Below are 25,048 nucleotides of genomic sequence, written 5' to 3'. Positions count from 1 at the left end.
GGACGTATTGTGAAGGCCATGGTGTATGTGGAGTAGAAGATGGCATGAACAAGATTACAGATTGTTGTATGCGTCTGTTGTAGGTGTTTCACATGTTGTAAAAGGTTGTAGGTATGGCAATTGTTGTATGTACTGTTATTTGTAAGGAACTGTTATTTGAATGGCCTTGTAAGGACCTGTTACTTGTAATGAACTGCTATTAGAACGGCTTGTTAGAAACTGTTATATGTTAATGTGGATAACTGTTGTTGTCGCGCCCGCATTTGAATGGCTGGGTTGGTGTGCTGCCATTTTGTTTGATTATCCTTCATTTGATTCAAAACCGTTGCCAACACATGTCGGTGGACACATGTGTTGGCGCCAGCTTTTGATTTGCTGTGGTGGTTTGGCGCCAGTTTTTTATTTGAAATGGCTTCATTCAAATCGGCTGATGCAGCTGCTGCTTGGATGGCTGCTGCTCGCCTGGGGCTGCTGGTTTGCTGGCAGCAGCAGTAGGTGAGAACAGCCAAAACATGGGCAGCCGAACGGGGTGTTGGCGGAGGGAGCTGCGGCGGCAGAGGTGGTTGGGAAGTTGCAGACTGGCGTGCACCCCGCCCTGCCAGCCCTGGCGACGGCGGCCCCGCCCGGCTTCGCGCCTCGCCAGGCAGCGGCACCCTGCCCACCCTGTTCGCAGTAGGGAAGATGTGGGAGATGGGAGGTACGGAGTTGTGCGATGGGGGGGAAACAGAAAAGGAACCACGATTCTTAACAGAGAGTTAAGATCCACAATTAGGGGGCAGTTCTCATGCTGTTTTACACAGTTCCCTCTAGCTAGTCTCTATGAAAGGTGGGGCCACTATTAGAGTTCCCAACAATTAGCATGGAGTGTGGAAAATCAGATTAACTGTGATGTGAGAGAAAAGATCGTATACAAAACCAAAAAATATGGAGGGAAAGAACTGCAGGAGCAAAAAAAATATAAAAAATAGATTACTAAGTTGAATTAACATTATACTAATATAGAGGAAAGAATGGCGGGAGCCAGACAAAAAATAGATTATGTTAAATTTATATATTCAATTAGTGTTAGCATTTACACGAGATAGCGTGTATTTTTTCCTATACATTCTTGATAACTAAAATTTAAACTTTGCATGTTTGCAAAATCAGGAGTCACCCAACCCGATAAATTCAACCAACTCGCTCCAAAATAGCTCGATCCAACCCAAGCATTTCATCCGGCCTAACAAATTAAATTAAATTGAATTAATATTTTCTATCAAGCAAATCGAGTAAATATCACTACATAAAAAATGATTTTTAGCAACGGTTCGAATTTTTTGTTGAGGCGGCTGGTGATGGAGCCGCCCCTACAGTGGCGTCCTCGGGTCCCCAGACACTAGCCGCCCCCTACAAATGGAACAGCAGAGGCGGCTGGTGTTACGAGCCGCCCCTAGAAATGGGGTCTGATTTGTAGGGGCGGGTCAATCACCAGCCGCCCCTGGAAATGCTATTTGTAGGGGCGGCTGGTTATTGAGCCGCCCCTACAAATGACCCCGTATATATAGCTCTGATTTGTAGGGGCGGCTCAATCACCAGCCGCCCCTACAAATGACCCACATATAAAACAGCTGCTGCACCTTCTTCCTCCTCGGGTCACTCACTCCAACCCGTGAAAGAAAGGTGGGGAGGCCTTGGGCACCTCCCAAAAATTGCTCTACTAAGGAGGGAAGGTTTTGCTCTCAAATCCTTTGGTGGAGAGGTTGTAGAAGGTAAGAAAATGCTATTCCACACTTTTTTGAAGTTTTAATGGTTGGTTAGTGAGTAATTAGAGTTTTGTTTTTCTCTCTCTTCTATGGTGCTTGAGCTACTTATGAAGCAAATTAGACCCAAGTTTTAAATGTACTAGGATAAATTAAGGAGGGGAACAAGATCATACCCTTATTTGGTCCATGTTTCTTGATTTTAGTGAACAATTAGTTAGTTTTATGGATGTTTCATGTGCATGTGGATCTAGATCTAGGGTTTGGTTTTTTTATTAATTTCATTTTTGTAAATTTATGTTTGATGAAATTGGACTAGGGTTTGTATGAAAGATATTGGGTAAAGTATAATTGTTGCTAATTGTTGTCTTTGAAATTGTTTATTGTAATCAATAAATATGTATTTTAATTATTTATGGATAAATGGGCCATTAATTAATTTTTCTCTACCATGGTGTGTTTGTATGCTTCATGTAATTATATTAGATTTATATTCATATATATCTGAAGTATATACCATTATTCTCAAGTAATTATTAATTTGTTTCATTTTTATATATATCTGAATAAGTAGCCCTTTAATGTTTGTTTTGTTGTTGTTGTCAAAGATGGAGTACAGGAACTCTTGGATGTATGGTTCGTTAAGGTTCAAGGCAGGTTTCCGTAAAGAGGTGGATAAATTTATTGAAGCCGCAAAGAAGCATGCAACGACATTGAAAGAGAATAAGGATATAATTATTTGCCCCTATAAAGATTGCAAGAACCATATGGCATGGACAGATGTGACTATCATCAGATCACATTTGATTATGCGAGGATTTGTTGAGGACTACGCAGTGTGGATTCATCATGGTGAAATGATTATTATTAACGACGAGGATGAGGAGGAATACGACGACGAAACCATAGAATCCATGTCCCAATATTCAGCAGAGCTTGATGCACGAATGGATTTCGAGTTTGGCAATGAACAAGGTGGTGATGCTGGTGGTTGGGATGGTAACGACGAAGGTGGTGCCAATAATGATGGTGGAGCACGTGTCGGGGATGAAGATGATTTAGAGGACATGATTCGAGCCCTTGGACCAGAGATTTTACTAAATAGCCCGAAAGGTCTAGAAAATTTAGAAAGGGTGACAAAAGCATCGAAGGAGACTGTGTATGGTGTTGAAAAGGGTTGTCCGACACATTGGACATTGCTACGTTTTGTGCTTGAGCTGCTCATCCTGAAGGCTAAGTATGGCTGGTCAGACTGTAGTTTCAATGATCTATTGCATCTCCTATCATGGGTGCTACCACAACCAAACTCAGTTCCCGCCAACACATACCAAGCGAAGAAGGTCATAAGTCCATTGACAATGGGGGTTGAAAAAATCCATGCATGCCCCAACCACTGTATACTTTTTCGTGGTGAAACGTTCAAGTCACTGGATAAATGTCCCCAGTGTGGGGCCAGTCGATACAAGAATAATGACCTTTATGGTGGGGTAAGGAAAAAGAGAAATAAGAAGGGTACAAAAAAGGTGGTACACGAATCTCAGCCCCCAGAGGACACTCTATTAGGCAACGATGCAAAGCAGAGAAGAATTCCTGCCTTGGTAATGTGGTACCTGCCAGTGACCAACCGCTTGAGACGTATCTTTCTAAACCCTAAAGAAGCCACACTCATGACATGGTGGGATGATGAGCGCAAGGTGGATGATGATAAGATTGCACACCCGGCTGATTGTAGTCAGTGGCAAAGGTTTGATGAGAAGCATAAAGAATTCAGTGATGACCCAAGGAATGTACAGTTTGGCTTGAGAACCGATGGAATGAATCCCTTCAATGAGAGGATGAGCGACCACAACACATGGCCAGAGATCTTGACCATGTACAACATCCCAACATGGTTGTGTCAGAAGAGAAAGTACCTTTTCCTCACTATTCTTATTTCTGGCCCTAAACAACCAGGCATTGATATAGACGTGTTCCTCGAGCCTTTGATGCAAGAAATGGAAAGGCTATGGAGGCATGGGGAGCAGATGTACGATGCATTCCGAAAGGAGAACTTCATATGTAGAGCAATAATATTTGTTACTACTAATGATTACCCCATGCTGTTTGCTTTGTCTGGACAGATCAAAGGAAAGACGGGATGCTTGGTTTGCTTAGATGGTACTATATGGGTGTACCTGGATGCATCCAAGAAGATAGTTTACCTAAGGAACCGACGCTTCTTAAAGACAAGTCACAAGTACCGCAGCAAATTGTTCTTTAGATTTTATGACAATGCCCCGAAGATTGAACCCTCTCCGGAGAGACGTCATAATGGAGAACACGTGTACAGAATGGTGAAAAACATACGTGTCGTCTATGGAAAGAAGAATTTGGATGGGACGAACAGAGATAGAAGCACACCTCCTGTAGAAGGCGTACCTTTCAAGAAACAATCGATCTTCTTTCAGTATCTGCCTTATTGGCCAAACTTAGAGGTCCCCCATGCCATTGATGCTATGCACGTGCAGAAGAATATCTTTGAGAGTCTCATTGCTACCTTGATGGACATAGGCAAGTCAAAGGATGGTCTGAAAGCACGGAAAGACAAGGTGCAGCTAAACGTGATGCCACAGCTTCACCCGGTACCTGAGGCTAATGGAAAATATACTCTCCCCGCGGCGTGCTTCAACCTAACACCAGACGAGAAGAGAGCTATATGCACTTTCCTAAGGGGGATCAAAGTCCCGACTGGGTTTTCAGCAAATGTTAAGAAGCTAGTGTCGATGAAGGACTTGTCAATAACACACTGCAAGGCTCACGATTGCCATATGATGCTGACAGTGTTTCTACCTATTGCAATCAGGGTTATAAAGCCAGAGTTCTTAAAAATGGCCATCACCCGCATGTGCTACTTCTTTTTGAAGATCTCACAGAAGACGATTGGCAAGCAAGAGCTAAGTGACCTACATGAATTTGTGGTGGAGACACAAAACCAGCTGGAGATGTGTTTACCTCCTGCTATTTTTGATATAATGCCACATCTCATGATTCACATGGTTCATCAGATACAGGCGTTGGGCCCTTGCTACTTGCATGAAATGTGGTCCTATGAGCGGTTCATGTCGGTTCTAAGTTGATACGTGCATAATCGAGCATACCCAGAGGGCTCCATGATAGAGGGTTACAGTACTGAAGAAGTCGTCGAGTGCTGTCAAGAGTACCTAAAAGTACAGAAAAGGATTGGTAAACCCAATTCTCGTCACAAGGGTAGGCTGGCTGGGAAGGGCACCAGTGGTAGAAAAGTGTTCATCGACCATGAATACAAAGAGGTGAGTCGGGCGCATTACAGTGTCTTGCAGAGTACACAACTGATGCAACCGTACATTGATGAACACTTGGCTATCATTATGGCAGAGAGAAATGGCCGTTCGGATGATTGGGTCATGAAACAACACAAGCAACGACTAACTACATGGTTGAAGGACCAAAACATACCGCCTGGAGAAACCACAGACTCTATTACCATCAGTAGGTTGGCAGAGGGGCCATCGAGACAGGTGACATCTTAGAATGCTTATGACATCAATGGGTATACGTACTATACCCACGCAAAGGATAGTAAATATGTGAACCAAAACAGCGGCGTTCGAATAGAGGCTCTCGATGGATTGGGGCGAAAGATCCAATACTTTGGCATCATTGAAGAAATATGGGAACTTGACTATGGAAGAGATATAACGGTGGCCCTGTTTCGATGCCGCTGGATCAAACAACACCAACTAAACAAGATCGGATTGATAGTACTGGACCTCGAGAATCTAGGCTACCAAGATGACCCTTGGGTGCTCACTTCATGTGTCGCACAAGTTTTCTATATGTCTGACCCACAAAGTAACCTCCCCCCAAAGAAGAAGACAAAGCACGTGGTTGCCTCCAGAAAACAGCACATTATTGGAGTTGATGGCGTGGACGATGTTGAAGCTTACAATAACTACGATGAGATGCCGCTATTCACAGACTTTCCCAAGAAGATCAGTGTTGTGGAAAAGAACCTCCCCAAAGACATATTGCCATGGGAACGAAAATGTGTCAAGGGGAAAGTCGTTACAGCGGGCTAGCTAGTTGTTGAACGTGGAGTGTTTATGTAAGTGTGTGTTTGTAAGACTTCATTTATGGATGTGTGTGAGACTATATATTTATGTACGTGTGTAAGACTACATATTTTTGTATGTGTGTGAGACTACATTTATGCATGTGTGTGAGACTACCCTTTGCAACATCCAGATGACTCTATTTGAACATCCACTCTATTACTACTAAAACTTTATGAAATCACTTAACACTTTATGAAATGAAGAAATGACCAAAATAAAAGTAGGAGATCTTGACGAGTTATACAACATTTATATTCATCACCTTTACAGCTGAAATCATTTAGTGTTTGAAAATTAGGTTTGAAACTTAAATGATAGAGCATGATTTTAGAAAATTTTAGAAAAAAAATGATAAGTTCGAATGAGATTTACAACCATTAAATGATTTCAGCTAAAAATGTGATGAATACCAAAGTTGTATAACTCATCAAGATCTACAACTTTTATTTTGATCATTTCTTCATCTGACAAAGTGATATTAAACACTGTTCATAAATCAACATGTTTCTCGTATAGTTCAGGAAACTATGAGTCATATGTGAATTTATGAACAATGTTTACTAATACTTTGTCACATGAAGAAGTGACCAAAATAAAAGTTGTAGATAGTGTTAAGTTCAACAACTTTTATGTTCACAACTTTTATTGTTGAAATCATTTAAGGTTTCAAAATCTTGTTTGAAGTTGCCAATTATTGAAATTCAAAATTTCAACTGTTCAAATTTGTCAAATGAAAATATGATCAAAATAAAAGTTGTACATATTGATGATTTCTACAACTTTGGTATTCATGAGTTTTTCATCTGAAATCATTTACTCTTTCAAAATATTGTTTCAAGTTGAAATTATTTGAATTTCAAAATTTGAATCATTCAAACAAAGTCACATGACAAGATGACCAAAATAAAAGTTGTACATGTTGATGAGTTATACAACTTTTATGTTTACAACATTTTCATTTTATTTCATTTAATGTCATAAAATTGTAGTCGAAGTTTTAAAATTCAAATTTTTAATTTTTGTTTTTTTTTGTTTTCTATATTGTTTTGACTACAATTGTTTATATATATATATTTCTTCATATATAGAATAATACAAAATATTATATTTGTGTATATACACAATTTTTTTATATTACTTTGTGTTTTTATGATATAAAAAATATAGAATTTATAATTTAAAAAATAGAAAATATTTGTAGGGGTGGTTGAATCAGGAACCGACCCTACAAATAGTACCGAGTATAAATAGGAAGAAGCGCACGGGAGTCATCGTCTGGGCGCTGTCTTCTTCCTCCGACGCCGTCAGGCTGCCCCGCGCGCCTAGGGTTTCCGCTACCTGTCCCGCGCCCGCCCACACCAGCCCCCGGCGCTCGGCGTCCCGCACCTGGCCCCCGATGCCCGCCCCCGTGCGCCGACCCCCGGCGTCCCGTGCCTGGCCCCCGGTGCCTGCCCCGCGCGCCAACCCCCGGCGTCCTGCCCCCGCACGCCCCCGGCGTCCCACCCCGCGCGCCGGGCCCCGACGTCCCGCCCCCGCACGCCAGTGCACATCGTCCATCTGGACCGGTAAGTGTCAGATCTCTGCTTGCTCTACGAACTCTGCTTGCTCTATGAAGTACGATCTCTGGTTGCTCTACGAACTCTGGTTGCTCTACGAACTCTGGTAGCTAGGTTCCATTTCCCAACGACAGTGATTCTTAGCTTCTCATTTCTGGTGGTCATTCTAGCATTTATGCATTAACAATGTTATTATTAGTGTATTTTGGGAACAGCAATCTATGCCACCAGCACAGCGATTTTGTGGGGTCATTGTGGCTTGAATCCATCGCTGGTTTAACCTGGCATCGGTGATGACGTGCTGTAGATCCATTTTCTATATATTTTGTACACTGATGGCCCCCTTCAATGTCCTTAATCATCTCCTATAGCAAAGTTTGATGGGTTTAGTCTTTGTTTTGTTGGGTAATTTTCATTTATGTTGGAAAGCTAAAATTTAACCAGTATATGCATTCGGTGGCATTGACCCAAACTCCTTATTAGCTGCGCCTGGCCATATTTGACACCTTATTAGTATCAGCTAGTAGCACATGTCTTGACATTAGTCGGATCAAACTTGTTACCAAAGTGGCAAACAGCTAGCAGTGGCGCTAGTAGATAAATGGCTACTTTTTTATGTTCTTGATGACTTGTGGAGGATTAATTGGTTGTCCATGCTAGTTTCTTTGTGATTTGGTTCACATGATAAAAATTCTATAAAAAAGGTTTATCATAATTGTGAAACCTATAGGGAGGATGCTCTACAGGATGCCTCTGCAAAACCTCAACCATGGTCAGCAACTGAAGCCTTACCTAAATTATCGGTGCTCCTAGCTAATTTTCAGTTATGTTGACATGCCTGAATTTCATCATAAGTGAAAAAACTTCTTGTGGCAAAGAGGGTGGACTGTGTCCTTTAGAATAAATAACTGTATCTAACCACACATGGATTGTTGGGTGTGAGATAGCAGCTCATCAGTAGAATTAAACTCTTAATATGTATATGAGCATTGGCATAGATGAAGTTAATTGATTGTTGAGGTCTTTTAGGACATGTGGATGATCTAAGCCATTGCCTGTATGCTGTTTTAGTCATGTTGAACATCTCCAACAACTCTCCTTTCCTCAAATCCCTAAAACTGGTTATTGGGGAATCCCCTTTAACATCGAGGAATTAAAGGATGGCTGCTCCACCAGTTACCAGTTCCCCTTTAGTCATGTTGACACAGATGGAAAATATAGCACATGATGTAGTAGATTGGTTTGTGAATCTTTTTCTAAGAAGTCCTACTAATATATAAAACTCCTTTCTTTACACTTTCTTTTTTGTAGCACTTGAAGATACCTTGATATCAGTCTGGCTATAGCAGACCATGTATGTCTATCTATAGCATCAGTAATGAATTATAGATAAAATAGGACTCATTTCTTTTTTGCATTGATGCCGATCTAGCTATAGCAGACCATACATGTATCTCTAGCATTAGCAAAAATAAATTGTAGATGAAATACAAATGTTTTAGTTTAGTTTTAAGCATATCTTTTTCTGTTCAAAAAGAAGTATATAGTTTTTTGGACTATATATTTTTAGCCCTTTATAAAGACATTTATGGCATTAATCTAGCTATAGACCATGCAGTTCTATCACTAGTGATATGGTTTGGCTTGTGAAGTCTCCATATATAGGTATGTCAGTATGTGTAAGTTTGTATGAATTGAATATACTAGGTCTGCAACCATATACAAACATATTAGGAGTCCTACTTATTTAAAGACTTCTTTTTGCACTGCCATTTTTATATAGATACAACTTGGAGACATTATGACATAATTACATCCAGCCATTTTTATATAGATAGAACTTAGAGACATTATGACATCACTACATCTAGCTATAGCTCGCAGACCTGTATGTCTATCTCTACTGGCAGTGACTTATCTAGCAGCCCAAAAATAAAGGTACTCCAACATATAGTATCTACCTTGTGCTGATATTACTTTCAGAAGGTACTATGCTGTGGTCTTAACTCAAAACTGAAACTAGTGTGCTGAAACATATCTTGTAATTCTTAATGAACTTACTCCACTTCATTTTTCCAAATACCTATGTTTTCCCAGGATGACACTGTTTTTATCTTGTAATTCTTAATGAACTGGTGCTTATAGCTGATTATTTTGGATACAACTGTTTGTATATACTACTACTACTATACTGAACTACTACTACTACTCTACTCTACTGAACTACTACTACTCTACTTGCTACTACTAGCTACTCCTACTCCTACTAGCTGGCTGCTACTCTACTCTCTTCCCTAGCTGCTGGCTGCTACTCTTAACTACTGGCTGCTACACTTCTCTACTCCTCCTCTACTCTACTCCTCTACTAAGTTACCAGATTTTGATCTGCAGGGGTCTTCCAACCATGTGGCAGCAGTCAACTATTTTTTGGTTATTTTTCCTATCCTCTATATTTGGGAAGCAGCAGCTGCTTTTTTTTACACCTTTTCCTCTCTATGTTTGCTAAGCAGCTGTTGCTTTTTTTGCCAAATCTCCCCTCTCCTCTCCTCTCCTTTGTTTTGCCGATGATGAAATTGTCCAAGTCCATACATTATATGGAATATGAGCTGATGATCAAGAACTTGTGAGGAACTTGGCATCATTAGCAGCCGCCTCTACATTACCTTCTCCTCTCTTCTCTGTTATGATGCCTTGATGCTCCAAGTTCAAGATCAGATGATGATTGACATGTTTCTGAGGCCTCTACTACTGCTACTACTCGTTTTTTTGATATATTGTTGTTTTATAGGACTACTTTGGTTTATAGACCTTTTTGATTTCTTATACCTTCTCGCGTACCTAAAGCACACTTTCTTGCATCTATTAGAACAAAGCGCAAAATAATGTCACGGACACCAGACAAGTGTAGCCCGATGCCCCGAGCCTGATGAGTAGCCAACCCTTGAGGAGCAAGCACTAGAGGACCAGCTTACTCAGGAACAGTTCGATAACGAGGTAGAAAAGGATCTAGAAGTGATGCTTACATCAGGAGCAGTGTGATGAGGAGGAAGGCCCCGAAGGAGAGGCTACTGAAGGCGAAGAAGAAGAGGATGATGATGATGATGACTCAGAAGAGGGATATGAAAGTCCTGAGGATCCTTTCCCACTGTGAAGCCAGAAGGAGGCCAACGGAGGAAGATTTGGACAAGGATTTTGACCCGAACGAGGAGGTAGGGAAAAAGCCTTAGCTTGTAAATTTTGCTAAATCTTTGGCTGTGTTACCTCTGCTAACACTTTGACCTGTCGTATATACAGGTCCCTCCTGAAACTCGGAAAAGACGACATCGACGTCCACGACATCTCGCTGGACAAGACGGAGTAGAGGAAAGGAGAGCAGAGGCAACAGCCACAGAGATGGATCACGATGCCTCTGCTCCACAAACTCAAGACACAACCACGACTACCAAGCCTAAGAGGAAATGAGGGGATAGAAAAGGAAATCTATATCCAGATAAGGCATGCTATGTGATAACGGAGGTCGGGCCAGCAGGGGAGATCCTTGAGCCGAAGGAATTAAGAGGAAAATTTCGTAATGCGATCGGGGCCCTAGTAAGAGATAAATTGAACCCAGCAATCCCTAACTGGAAAGAGGTAGCAGAGAACACAAAGAATGCACTATGGGATAGGCAGCTGAAGGTCAATTTTAGATTTCCAGAGGGTAAGCACGAATTGGTAAAAAAATGCTATCAGGATGATGGGAGAGTCATTCCGACGTTGGAGGTCGGAGCTCAACACGAAGTATATCCAAAAGGGGTTAACTCCCTTCAACTGAGTTCGAGCAAAATAACTCCTAGTCAATGGGAGGAGCTCGTGGCTCAGAAGACTTCACCGGAGGCATTGGAGCTCAGTGCCCGTAACACCGAGCTGGCGAAGAGGAACAAACACCACCATCATCTAGGCCCCGGTGGCTACTATGCCAAGGAAGAGCAGTTTAGGAAGATGGACGAAGAGGCCGCAGCTGCTGGGAATATCGATGTGACGAATTTGAAGTTACGCTCAAGGAACTGGATATATGCGAGGAGTATAGAATCATCCGGCAGTAATCTTAAGTTTGATAAGCCGGAGACCCAAGAGGCGGTATCAAGGATACTGAAATATGCTGAAGACAAGGAGAAGGGCTCATTCAATCCTTCCAGAGAGAGGGACGAGCTTAGCCTTGGCTTGGGAAACAAGGAGCACACAGGCCGCACCAGGGGGCTAGGGAAAAGGACGACCTGGAAGCAAGGATTCGAAGAGGACAGGCACATGTACAAGAAACATGGCCGAGACCGGGAGACTAGTCTTGAGCTCCAAGTGAAGGCTCTAGTTGCGAAGGCGCTGGAGGAGCAAGGACTGTCTACGGAGCCACGGATATTAGTGACACCGCTAGGAGAACTGGCATTAGTTGGCAGCCCTCCGAAAGTTCCTAGCAGCCAAGGTTCCACTGCAGCCACAACCCCAGTCGATCGCATACGGGAATCAACTAGTTCCACCTTGGTGTTTCTCAGCGGCCGGCAGAACACTGTGATGGAGGTGGCAACGGGTGTGGCACATCCTCCCGGTGGCTTACACCACAATAATAAGATACCGCCGGACTACACTAGGGTCAAGGTGCATACAGTGAAGCCTAAGTTCATGCAGTGGAGGATAGACTACGCAACTCCCGAGGGGCTGGTGTTACTCGGAGACGTTATGAGGCAGTTCATCCTCTGGCACAAACGGGACATTATATTGACTGCTTCTTCGCCGCCTCCCCCTCTCCCAAATTTGGAGCGAGTTGTTGAGGTCAGGGAGATATTTTCACCGTCTCGTGACCCCCACATTCCTGAGATGCCACATTCTTCCCCGCCTCCTAGCGAGCATGTGCCTGATGAGATGCCACAACCTTCTCCAGCTCGTACCGAGCAAGTGCATGATGAGATGCCACAGTCTTCTCAACACGCACAGCCGATACATGAACAACGAGTGCCTCCTGAAGGTGATGCACAAGGAGACGAGGACGTGCCTGAATGGGAACTTCGAAAGAAGATTCCAATCAACATAAGGCCAATTTATGTTCCGATCAAAGACGTCTCATCAGTGTTCCAAGTGGTATTCCCATGACCAGTTCAAGCCTGAGAACCAAGTTAAAAAAGTCCCATCACGGGGTTCTGAGGAGGCCGTAACTAGCAAACTCCACCAAATTGCAAAGCAGTATCCAAATGTTGATGACATCAAATGGTCAAAGGATTGCCCGAAAATATATGAAAGAGGCAAGCCCTTCCTACCAAACCGGGACATCCAGCGCCTACCACTTGGAATGAGAAGGTTCCATGATTGGTACTTGCGTGTTCTCCCAACTGAGCATAGATATCATACAAGCATGCTTCCCCACCTGGCACATTTGGAAGCCCAGCCGGGAAAATTGTCTTTGACTTCAATGACATGCACACATGCTTTCACCTGGGAGAAATGGAGATGAATCTAATTCGCACGTGGTGCCTGTAAGTCCTTGTCCTCCCGATATGATATGAATGTAATCTTTGAATTTTGTTGTAACTAACCCATGCCGTGATTTGTAGAATGCAAGTGCACATTGTCAAACAAATGCCAAGTGTGAAAGCCAGGGTATGTAGACCCTCAAGCTATAGCCCAAACAAATTTTAATTACCCTAAACGGTGGACACTGGATGCCAAAGAGCTAGCTGCTGCAAAGACTCTTCGGGAGAAAGAGCGCATCCGTACGGCGAAACTAAGGGAAGAGTCCCTTAAGGTTGCGGCATACATTGCCCTGGCTTTCAAAAATCTACAACAACACTCTACTATATGGCTACCATACAACTTCGAGTAAGTTCAACTCCTATACTTAAAGCTTTGTTCGATATATTTTATTCGATGCAAAAGAGCTTATCTAGTTCTATGATTAAATCCATGCAGCAACCACTAGATTTGTATAGTCGTCGATGTCGAGAGGAGCATGGCATGGGTCTTTGATTCATTAGATAAGGACCCGGCGACATACAAAGACTTCATATCGATTCTCAAGACGTATACATATCGATAATCCTCATTAGCTTATATGTTTGTATACATACTTGTAACGTTAACTTTTGGATACTAACAAGTTGTATTTGCTAAAATAATTCGAACAGGGCATTTAGGTTCTATGTCACTAATCATCATGGAAGGCATGATCCAGCAAGGAAGGAAAAGCTGGCTATAAAAACACTATGTGCGGTAAGTGTAACTTACTTCTTCAGTACTCTGTTACATGGCTGTCAAAAGCATTACTTAATATTTTCATATGCAAAACACACAGTGCCCCAAGTAGAGGCCTGGGAGTGTACATTGTGGATACTATATATGTTCTATGATGAGTAACACCGGTGCCTATAGGAGACACCCCTTAAGGGTAAGTTTGAACCTCTTCACCCGTAGTATACAAACTTCGTACATGGTATGAAATACTAAACCGAAACTTGTTCTCTTGTAGTGGAGAGAAAAGAAAGGAATGAAAAAAGACCCATACAAGGATGACCAACTCTTAGAGCTCGTTGACGACCTTTGCAACTTCATATTGGACCAGATTGTACACGTCAGAGGCGCCTACCATGACCGAGAGTCTGAGTTAGGTACAAATCCTCAGTACCAACACCTTCATGAGACTAAAAGGCTAGCTCTAGGACGTTGATGACAATATGTATCGAATTTGTATATTTAATGATGGATTGTATATATTCTTGTGAATTGGACTTGCAATTGTAGTTTATAGAATACTCTTGTGCTTGTAGTCGCGGTCGCGGGGCGTTCGGCAACGCGAATGCTGGTCGTGGGGCGTTCGGCAACGCGAACGTGGTTCGAAACGTTGGTCGCGGGGCGTTCGGCAACGCGAACGCGGTTCGGAACGTCGGTCGTGGGACGTTCGGCAACGCGATTTTGAATTGTAAATTTGAATTTTTTTTGGAGGGAAAACGTACTGTAGGGGCGGTTCTAGATTGAACCGCCCCTACAAATACCTGTTTGTAGGGGCGGCCTGAGAACCGCCCCTACAAATGCATGATTTGTAGAGACCCTTGCGTAGGGGCGGCTAGGCAAACCGCCCCTACAAAGGTTTACCAGCCGCCCCTAGAAATGTTTTTTGTAGTAGTGTATCCAAGTGTGAATTCGAACTTTTATATTCACGTCTGAAAAAATTCTGAATCATATTTAAATCCAAATTAAAATATGGTAAAGAGTGTTATCCAATTTTAAAATGGCAGTTAGGCACGTTTCGTTGGTGCCTAATCTTGCCATACCTAACCTTAGACAAGTCCACGACTACTATAATAAGTGTAACTAGCAAAAATCAATTAAGAATTGTTGCAAAGTTTGGCATGAAAATGTGTCTGTGACATATAGGATGGACAGGATACTCATAATTTGTTAGGTCGATGGACGAAGTTGAAATGGAAGAGAACCATCTTCCGTGGCCGCAAGTTATCATTGTGGCACCGGCAAGTCACCCGACCACAACAACGGTGTTTTTTCTCTGGCTTAGGAACCGAATGAGCAGACTTCTAGCGCATTAGGATAACAAGCCGAGCCGCACATAAGCTATGGTGTGACAACATTTGGCAAGAAACCAAACTTGTCCCCTAAGTTAAGCGATCTAATTTTGTATTCAAAGTTTTTTAAATTGTATAATTAGTTATCTCATAGTTGATAACACTACTATAGAAAAAATTTAGGAGATAAACCCCATGATTAACAGATGCGAGCATTTTGTAGTGTCGCCTTTGTAAATGGTCAGGAGGGCTCTAGGCAAAAGCTCACCTCTGCCAATCATATTCTGAGGCAGGGATTCTAAGGTGACCATCTCTGTTAGTCGACTATTAGCAGAGGTCTCAGAAGTGTACTAAAACGACTGCCTCTGTTAACTGATTAACAGAGATGGACTTCTTAAGATCCCCCCTCTGAGGCTCTGAGAAGTCTTTTGGGATTCAAATTTTAAAATTTTTCAAACTATCTTGTAGATCACCACAAGATCTAAAACTTTGAAGTTGAAACTTTTTTCATTTGAAATCATTTATGGTCTCATAATATTATACTCAAGATTATGAAATGTTCATACAAAAGAGATGGAATCTCATAAATGTTTACAAATGAATGTGTAGTGTAGTTGTAGGAAGATGCTATTGATATTTAATTTAAGGTCATGAGTTCAAATCTTGTACCAAACATGTTTTTTAAAATTTTGGATTTTCATGTTTTTTTAAAAAATTTCAATTTCGTGATTTATATCCGGCAAGTCACCCGACAACAACAACGGTGTTTTTTCTCTGGCTTAGGAACCGAATGAGCAGACTTCTAGCGCATTAGGATAACAAGCCGAGCCACACATAAGCTATGGTGTGACAACATTTGGCAAGAAACCAAACTTGTCCCCTAAGTTAAGCGATCTAATTTTGTATTCAAAGTTTTTTAAATTGTATAATTAGTTATCTCATAGTTGATAACACTACTATAGAAAAAATTTAGGAGATAAACCCCATGATTAACAGATGCGAGCATTTTGTAGTGTCACCTTTGTAAATGGTCAGGAGGGCTCTAGGCAAAAGCTCACCTCTGCCAATCATTTTCTGAGGCAGGGATTCTAAGGTGACCGTCTCTGTTAGTCGACTATTAGCAGAGGTCTCAGAAGTGTACTAAAACGACTGCCTCTGTTAACTGATTAACAGAGATGGACTTCTTAAGATGCCCCCTCTGAGGCTGAGAGGGGGTCGTCAGGTCGTGGGCTATATGCTTTGTATCCTCATTTGTAAAAGAATTTGTGAGGTGGATAAACATGTAAGATTAATTCCTTGGCTGGTTATTGGGTTCTGCCCACGTGCAGCTAGTCCGCATCTTCACCGAGCCACGCCTCGTGGGAGGTTCCAGGTTCGAACCAGAAATAATATTGTTTTTGTCGTAATTAACATTTGATTTTTAGAAGTCACGGCCGGAGGAGTATTCGACCGGAGGAATATTTGCGTAGAGAATACAGATCACTTTGCGTACAGAATACAGATCACTACAGGTGTTGCGCACTGCAGGTGTTGGCGTTAGAGCTGGCGGCCGCAGTAACGGATGTTGCATCAAACAGTTAGTAGTCGTTGCCACATTATACCTTGCAATGAATAAATTATGTGTTGCCATATATTCGTTGCTAAAAGGGGTTTCTCTTGTACATCTGTGACGCTTGCACTTAGGTCATAAGTCTCCGTCATTTCTCCATCTACCTGTGGGACCCGGCGGAAGTCTGATATCTGGGGATTGAACCCGGAACCTGGACCAAAGAATGGAATGTCTTAACCATTGCACTAGACGACTGGTTGTGTTGGTATCTCTTTGAAATCATTATAGTATTCTATTCTCTGCGGATGTCCTACATGTGAACTAAATTGGATATCCCCTGCAAGTGGAAACGGATCTGTGCCCGCTTGACTTGTGGCGACGGCGGCGGCGGAGGCGGAGGATCCCCGGTCTGCTGTGGTGGCTCAGGCATCCTTTTGGAGGCTAGGCGGTGGGGCTTTCCCGGAGGAGCGTGGCGGCATTGGCATCCGTGTCAGGTGTGTGCCGTGGCAGAGGCGGCCTGCAGCCGAGCCATGCCAGTTCTTAGAACAAAGGTATGAGCACCTCCTTCTGCGATTATAGGACTGTATTTTATGTACACGATAAAGTATAGTACACATAAAGAAAGGCTGCTCTGTACAAATTTCAATTGAAATCAATGCTTCCTGCACCAAAAAAGAAACGCTGTTTTGTCATACAAAAATAGAGAACCAGACTGCCCCATAGGATAATATGAATAAATGCACAGATTACTGCTCTCCAACACTTTATTTCCTTTGTTCTAATGCTAGTTTTGTCACTATCCACCCAGTGGTCTAAACTCTAACGGAATTTGGATATGTTTGCTACAACAGATGGACAGTGCCTGGATTACTAACGGGAGACAATTCACACCTCCGTTCATGGAAGGAGAAACAATTCATGAGGTGGATTAGACAAAGATACCCGGAGCAAACCAATATCCCTTGCACGTGTTGTCGATGTATTAACCAGACTTTACTGCCTCACACTACTAATTTTTGACCTTATCGCATCGCTTTCGCCTTGCATCAAACACAAACCTAATGCAATAGGTGGCTGCTATTGCATCAATTTTGCAAATCTGATGCAATAGGTGGTCATTGTTGCATCGAGAAGGAATTGGATGCGATAGTAATTCATGTCAATGCAATAGGTATGATCTATCGCAACGATTTCGAACAAGAGGTGCAATAGGTAGAAATTATTGCATTGGACAAATTTGGTTGCATTACTATTGATTTTTTATGCAATATGTAGGTGGTATTGCACGGGTTTAGAATATGGGTGCAATTAGGAAGTACTATTGCAACGGATCGAGAGTGCTAAACTCTGATGCAATATATGATTTTTATTGCATCGGTTCAAGATTGTTTTGATGCGGTACATTGTCACCATTGGGCCACAAGTGCCTTGACCAGGAAAAGGTCAACATAGAGCATACCAAGTGCTCGTTGAGCCTGTCGCAAAAAAAAATAGTGCTTGCTTGCTTGTTTACTGTACATGAGTTCATTGAAAATGTTTCTGCTAAATAGGCTACAACCAAGTTGCAATTGTGTTGCAGACGTGCTTGCAACTCATTGTACAACTTAGATGCAATTACATACTTTATCTTTTTTAACAAATATAGCCTTCATGGATCTCATTTTGTTAAGCATATTTTTTCGAAGAACCTACTTCAAACGGATTCAAAAACAGATCTGTGGTTTATGAGATATCACATTTTTTCGAATCGAATCAAGAAAAGATTCCATCCATGCATGCTTCCTGGTGGGTGGGTTGACCTATGAGGTGGCAGCACGTGGCTGGTTGTGTCCATTTAATTTTGCATCCACAAGCGCAGGTTTGGCAGGAAAATGTGGGGAGGGTCCTGCGGGCGTGCGCTGGCACGTGGACCACACGATTAGAGAGGGTCTGTGCACTCGTTGCACGGAATGCAACTGGCCTATCACACGAGTCGCAACTGGTCTACCACCAGAGTTGCAATTTGTGTACGATTGAAGTTGCAATCGGCTGACGGGCTGAGTTGGAACTGATATACAAACGGAGTTGCAACCAGCTGTCCAGGACAGTTGCAACTGGCTTACCCAACCGGAATGCAACTGGCTTATCACTAAGGTTGTAATTTGTATAGGACGGAAGTTGCAATAAGTTCAAGGGATGAGTTGCAACTGATTTACAAACGATGCTGCAACTAGCCATCTAAAGCAGTCGCAACTGGCCTGCCTAACAGGAATGCAACGAGCCTGAGTATTTTTTCGTTTCGAATCAAGAAAAGATTCCCTGCATGTATGCTTCCTGGTTGGTGGGTTAACCTGTGATGTGGCATCACATGGTTGGTTGCCTCCATCTATTTTTTGCATGCACGAACATGGAGTTTGTTAACGCGAGGACCAGCTGCTGTGCGGTACGCGTGGAGTCTGGTCCGGGCCGGTACGTCTCTCGCTCGCCGCTCGCCGCGCTCCACGCGTCTCGGCGCTCGCTCTCGTGGTCAGGTGCATTTTAGCCTCGTCCCTATACTATACGTCTCTCGCTCGCCGCGCTCCGCGTGTCTCGCCGCTCACTCTCGCGGTCGGGTGCATTTGCTGCACAGAATGCACCTAGGTGCATTTTAGCCTCGTCCTATATATATATATATATATATACACACACACACACACTTCTCGTCGTGCTCTACCACATAGTTACCATATGATACACATATATGTGTGAATTGTACTTATGTACATCTCTGTTGATCCAATCATCATGCAGAAATTTATTTGGAGCATAATATAATGTCACGACATGATGATAGGAGTTGGATGCGCATGGATAGGTCTCATCCTGTTTGGCAAGAGAATTTCCGGAAATTTATTCAAACCACATTTGATGGCACATCAACTGCTTTGTGTCCGTGTGCTAGATGTCGATGCATGGTTTACAAAACGCGACGTGACCTTCACCGACATGTTCTTGGTTATCGGTTTGATGAAACTTTCATCTCCGAAGGGGAACATCCAAGTGATGAAGGCGGCCCATCTAATCTTGAAGGATCAGTAGACGATGATGAGGAAGGAGGTAACGACGCTGATCGTGGGACTGAGCTGATTGGAACACTAATCGGGGCTACTATACATGGAAACATCATCCAAGGTCCAGGCGAAGAGCCAAATAAGCGTGCCAAGAAGTTCTATAAATTACTAGAGGAGGCAAGACATGAATTGTATCCAGGTTGCAAGGAGGCTACCAAGGTTTCTTTTATTGTGAGATTGTTTCAGATTAAGTGCATGCATGGTATTACTAACTCTGCCTTGAGGAGCATACTAAGTCTGTTCTCACTTGTGCTACCTGAAGGCCACTGTGTCCCAAACACGTTGGAGAAAGTGCAGAGTGTAGTTCAAGAGCTAGGTCTGGTCTATGAAAAGATACACGCTTGTGAGAATGATTGTGTATTATTTTGGAAGGAAAATGAAAAACTGGATACATATCCAACATGTGGTGAGTCTAGGTGGAAGGATTGGCCCGTGATGGCAGAATGCGTCACCCTGCAGACTCCCGGCATGGAAGCATGTGGATGACATGCACAAGTGGTTTTCATCAGATCCTCGTAATGTTAGGCTAGATCTAGCGTCTGATGGATTCAATCCATTTGGGATGATAAATACAACATATACCACTTGTCCTGTGATCATAAATCCCTTAGAATTTGCCGCCTTGGTTGTGTATGAAATAACCTTATTGGATGATGTCGATGTTGGTTCCAGGACCAAAATCTCCTGGAAACAATATTGATGTATACTTCCGTCCTCTCATCGATGAGCTAAAGGAGTTGTGGCAAGATGGTGTTGAAACATGGGATGCAAAGGAAAGGAAGGATTTTAATCTACATGCTCTTCTACTTTGGACAATCAATTATTTTCCTGCATATGCAATGTTATCTGGTTGGAGCACCAAAGGGAAGTTTGCATGTCCATATTGCAACAAGGATACAGACTTCTTGTGGCTTAAATACAGGTCGAAGCATTGCTACATGGGACATCGCCGCTTTTGCCATCGAATCATAGGTAAGATTTCATTTGGCTGAAATGCTTTTGTTGTTGTCTTTTCAATTTCTAATTAATTAATGAGTTCACCATCCAAACATAGGTTGTGCAGGAATAAGATCAGCTTTAATAACAGAGTAGAAACGAGGGAGGCTCCTGAACCATTGACTGATGAACAAGTGAGGGAACAGTTTCAATGTTTTGAGCAAGTGAGCTTTGGGAAAACGACAAGAAAGAGGAAGCAACGTGAAGAAGAAAATGGATGGCACAATTGGAGGAAGCAGAGTATTTTCTTTGAATTGCCTTAATGGGACTCATTGCTTTTAAGGCATAATTTGGATGTGATGCACATTGAGAAGAACATCTGTGAGAGCATTTTGGGTACTTTACTTGAAAGTGATGGTAAATGTAAGGACAGTGAGAAGGCCCGACTTGACATGCAACATCTTGGTATGAGGAAGGATCAACATCTTGTGATGGAGAATAATAAATATACTATGCCACCAGCGTTGTACAAATTATCTAAGGACGAGAAGCAAATTTTATGCGGATTTCTAGAAGGAGTGAAGATGCCTGATGGGTTTGCCTCCAATATAAAGAGAAGTGTTGACGTCAAAGCTTGTAAGGTTGTTGGACTCAAAACTCATGACTACCATGTTATTCTACAGAAGCTGTTACCTTTGATTGTACGCAACATTCTGCCACAAGATGTTGTGATCCCATTGATTGATCTTAGTAGGTTCTTCAATGCAATTTGTTCAAAGTAGCTAGTGGAGGCAGATCTTGATAAGCTTAGCAGTTCCATCAGAGAGACTCTTTGTCACCTTGAGATGGTATTCCCGCCTGCATTTTTTAACATCATAATGCATTTGCCGGTTCATCTAGCTGAAGAGGCTAAACTAGGAGGTCCTGTGAGCTATAGATGGATGTATCCAGAGATATTTACCTACACTAAAAGGCTATGTGAGGAACAAAGCACATCCTGGAGGTTCAATAGCCGAGGGATATATCTCTGAGGAGTACTTGACTTTTTGTGCTCGTTTCTTGGAAGACGTTGACACCAAATTGAATCAAGTTGATCGTCATGAAAGCGCCGCTGTGAATGAGCCACCATCAGGTCTCAGTGTATTTAGCGAAATTGATTACAGCAAGAAAGGATTTAGTTTCGAGTTAATTGATACAGAAGAGTTAGTGAAGATGAGGCACTACATCATAACCAACTGTGAGGAGGCCAGAAAATGGGTTGAGTAAGTTGCAATATATAGCATTATTAATTTTTAGGAATTCTTTTAGTCAATTACTAATTATTTGAAGCTGTGTTTACAGTGCAGTGAGCATATGGATGAACTCAGGAAAGATGGTACAAGAAACCTTGACAAACGACACAAGGAGCAATTTGTAAACTGGTTTCAGGGCAAAGTGAGTAATTAAATAATTTTATTTTTTTTAGTCTTAATGGTGACAAGACGACATGTTATTCACTGGCACTTGTATTATGGAATTGTGTTTTGCAGATCAGCAAGCAAAATGAGGAAGGCATAAATAGTGACCTCTTATATTCCCTTGCTAAAGGACCAGACCATCGAGCCCGTGTGTTCAATAGATGCCAACCATTTTGCAGTCAGCATGTTGCTTATGTTATAGAGCCAGCTGCTATAAATGCAGTTTGAAGCTCATCAATTATCTTAAAGAAGGATTGAGGAAATATTGTATTTTAAAAGAAATAAGTTTAGTCAATTAAAAAATTTGAAGTGCACGTGTGGCACGCACGTGTTCATGGTTGAGTTGGGGGAGAGGAAATAGGACGGAAGAGTCACCGCTAACGAGGACGAGTTTTACATACCCCTCTACCGCCACAGCCGATCCACTTAGGGCTCGTTCGGTTACTCCGGAATCAACCTCTGGAACGATTCCTGGCTGAGATGGTTCACAAATTTGTATAAAGTTGATGAGCAGGAATAGTTCCGGGCTCCATTCCTGACTAACCGAAGGGCCCTAAAGAAAATCAGCTTCGCATACGTTCAAGTAAAATTAAGGCCGCTATATGTTTGACACACGTGAGTTATGAAACCTAAGCTAAACATGGAGGGCTCGTGTGTTATAGATGGATGTATCCAGTTGTCACTTAGGTACATTGTTTTTATAGATTAAAGCACTTAGTTATATTTTTGTACAATAACATGCTATAATTGAGCCTTGATTGGTGGACAAATAGAATACAATAACATGCTATAATTCAGCTGTGTGTCATAGGACAAGTAGAATATTATCAGCATTCTTTCGAACACACTTGAGTATCCCAGTGGTATATGTTCCACTGCTTGATCCTAATGTCCAGGGTTCGAGCGCAGCACAAGGGGTGTGTTTTTTGTTAACTGTTATTTTTTTTCTGCTTTTCCAAAAATAATTGTTGCTTTTTGATACTTTTCAAACCATTTTTTGTCCTTTTTATAGTTTTTTTCTCCCCTATGAAACCTATTTTAAGCTTTTCACTACGACGAAGACGACGATTGACTACTACTACTTTCCATACTCATGTAGCCATAGTCTTTTTCTTGGCCGCAGAGGAGGCTGGATAACGAGCCCTATCCGCATGGACATATATACAAGTGTAATAAAATACTATAATGCGTCCATAAGTATCCATGCATCCACTAAAAAGAAAATGATAAAGTCATAATAGTCCCAAGTTTATAGGGTCTAGACCAATCATACAAAAACTAATATAAGTTCTACTGTTTTTCCCTAGAAGTGTTGTGGCTCGTTTGGCTCATGAACAGCTAGCAAGCTGGCTTGAATTAACTCGTTATAGCTAAAGAGCTAAAATCATGGCTCAGCTTGCGAGCTGGCTCGAGTTGGCTCGTTATAGCTAAAGAGCTAAAATCTTGACTCGGCTTGCGAGGGCTCGAGTTGGCTTGTTATAGCTAACGAGCGAGGATAACTTATTAAGTGTTAATTATAGTCGGTGTGATAGCCACAACTTGGAATGCAATGCACGACTATTGTCTACTACTTGTTATTGTCTCTTTACAAAATTAATTCTTGACAAGCATATAATTCGCTAGGCATTAACGTATTACTCGACTATTTAAATCCGATCCGATTCTGTTCCATATCCATACCAGTTCCAACGTTTGAAAAAATCCGTATCCCCGTGTATTATCCGCTTCGATCCAAATACAACAAATAAAAAGTGGATTAGGATATGGGAGATGCATTATGCGCTCCGATCCGATTCCTTTTCATCCCTATATCATCTTGTCATCAGTGTAGGCGAGTGGGCGAAGTGAATAAGTGATGACATAATTTTTTTCCATATGAATACATCGCATATTTGTTATGTTCATACGATTTTTTTGAGCAAATTTCAAAATCTAGATATGCCGCCATCATCACCAAACTGAAATGACCCTGGCGGCCTGCCTTCCAGCGAAAACAAAGCAAGCGCCAAATACCCCGCTTTTTTTTCCTAAACGTTTTTTTGCCGCCGTATAGTATACCACAGCGCCTGCCCGCTCCAAAACCCAATTAACACCCCACTTAATCTAATCGCCAGGGGACAGGGCAGCCGCCAGTTAGGGTTTCGAAGGGTAGTAGATGGCGACCTCCCCGGCGGCCACGGCGACAACGGGGACGGAGCGGCAACCCACGGCGATGACGGCGACCCCAGGGTACACGACGCCGACGCCAGCGCGCAGGAGGCAGCCGCCAGCGTCCAAGACGATGAGACGCGGGGCCACGGCGGCGCTCTTCGGCACGGGTACGACGCCGACCCCTGCTTCGACCGACCACGACGGAGAGGACGGCAGTCAAGAAAACGACAGGCGACGTCATTCCTCAAGTGTCGGACCTAATTTCAGGCCATTCGACTTCTTACAGCGTCGGTAAGCAGCTTTTATCTTTCCTTTGAGCCTTTCGATTGGAGAAAGGAAAACAATAAGACAGCTCGCACTACATATGTTGCCGGCATGAGTTCTCGTGCAGTCATGCGCATCGTGGGGTTCCCCGTCTGCGGTCTGCCGCCGTGGGCTTATTACGTAGCTAGCTTCATGTGCCACAGTGCCAGGCTGTCGCACACCCCAATGTCCCAATCCAATCCCTTTTGGCCACTTACGGTTCATCTGCTGTGGTAGCTAATTAAGATATATAGTGCATTTGTTTGTTTTGTATTTTTAATTTTTTTTTTAAGTTCCTAAACCTCATGAGTTGCGGGCAACTTGCAATCAGTCCTGATGAAATGGAGTAGAGATGATATCTAGGGATTTGAAGGCTAATTGTTCTCTTCAGAGGCTTTGTTATTTGAATTCTTATCCCTAAATTTCCATGCTCGTTTGTTTTTATCTATTTCCTAGATAATGACTAGTTTTTCTAGTGTATTTTGTGAATTGTAACCCAATAATTATTATCAGTCATATGTATGCAAACATACAATCCTTCAATTAAATTATTATATTATGTTTTTGACATATGAGGCAAAATACCCCCCC

General features: G+C 42.4%; 1 protein-coding gene across 1 annotated transcript; it reads right to left on the bottom strand.

The window, feature by feature from the left end:
- Positions 1-414: 414 nt before the first annotated feature.
- LOC136480303 (uncharacterized) lies at positions 415-7,432 on the bottom strand. Its single transcript, XM_066477889.1, has 2 exons — positions 7,214-7,432; positions 415-663 (listed from the first exon to the last, which is right to left on the bottom strand). The coding sequence occupies exons 1-2, from the start codon at positions 7,430-7,432 to the stop codon at positions 415-417; spliced, it is 468 nt and encodes a 155-aa protein (XP_066333986.1).
- Positions 7,433-25,048: the final 17,616 nt, after the last annotated feature.

This window comes from Miscanthus floridulus, chromosome 9 (genome assembly GCF_019320115.1).
Source record: "Miscanthus floridulus cultivar M001 chromosome 9, ASM1932011v1, whole genome shotgun sequence".
Classification (NCBI taxonomy): Eukaryota; Viridiplantae; Streptophyta; class Magnoliopsida; order Poales; family Poaceae; genus Miscanthus; species Miscanthus floridulus.
This window is presented reverse-complemented; position numbering and strand designations above follow the sequence as displayed.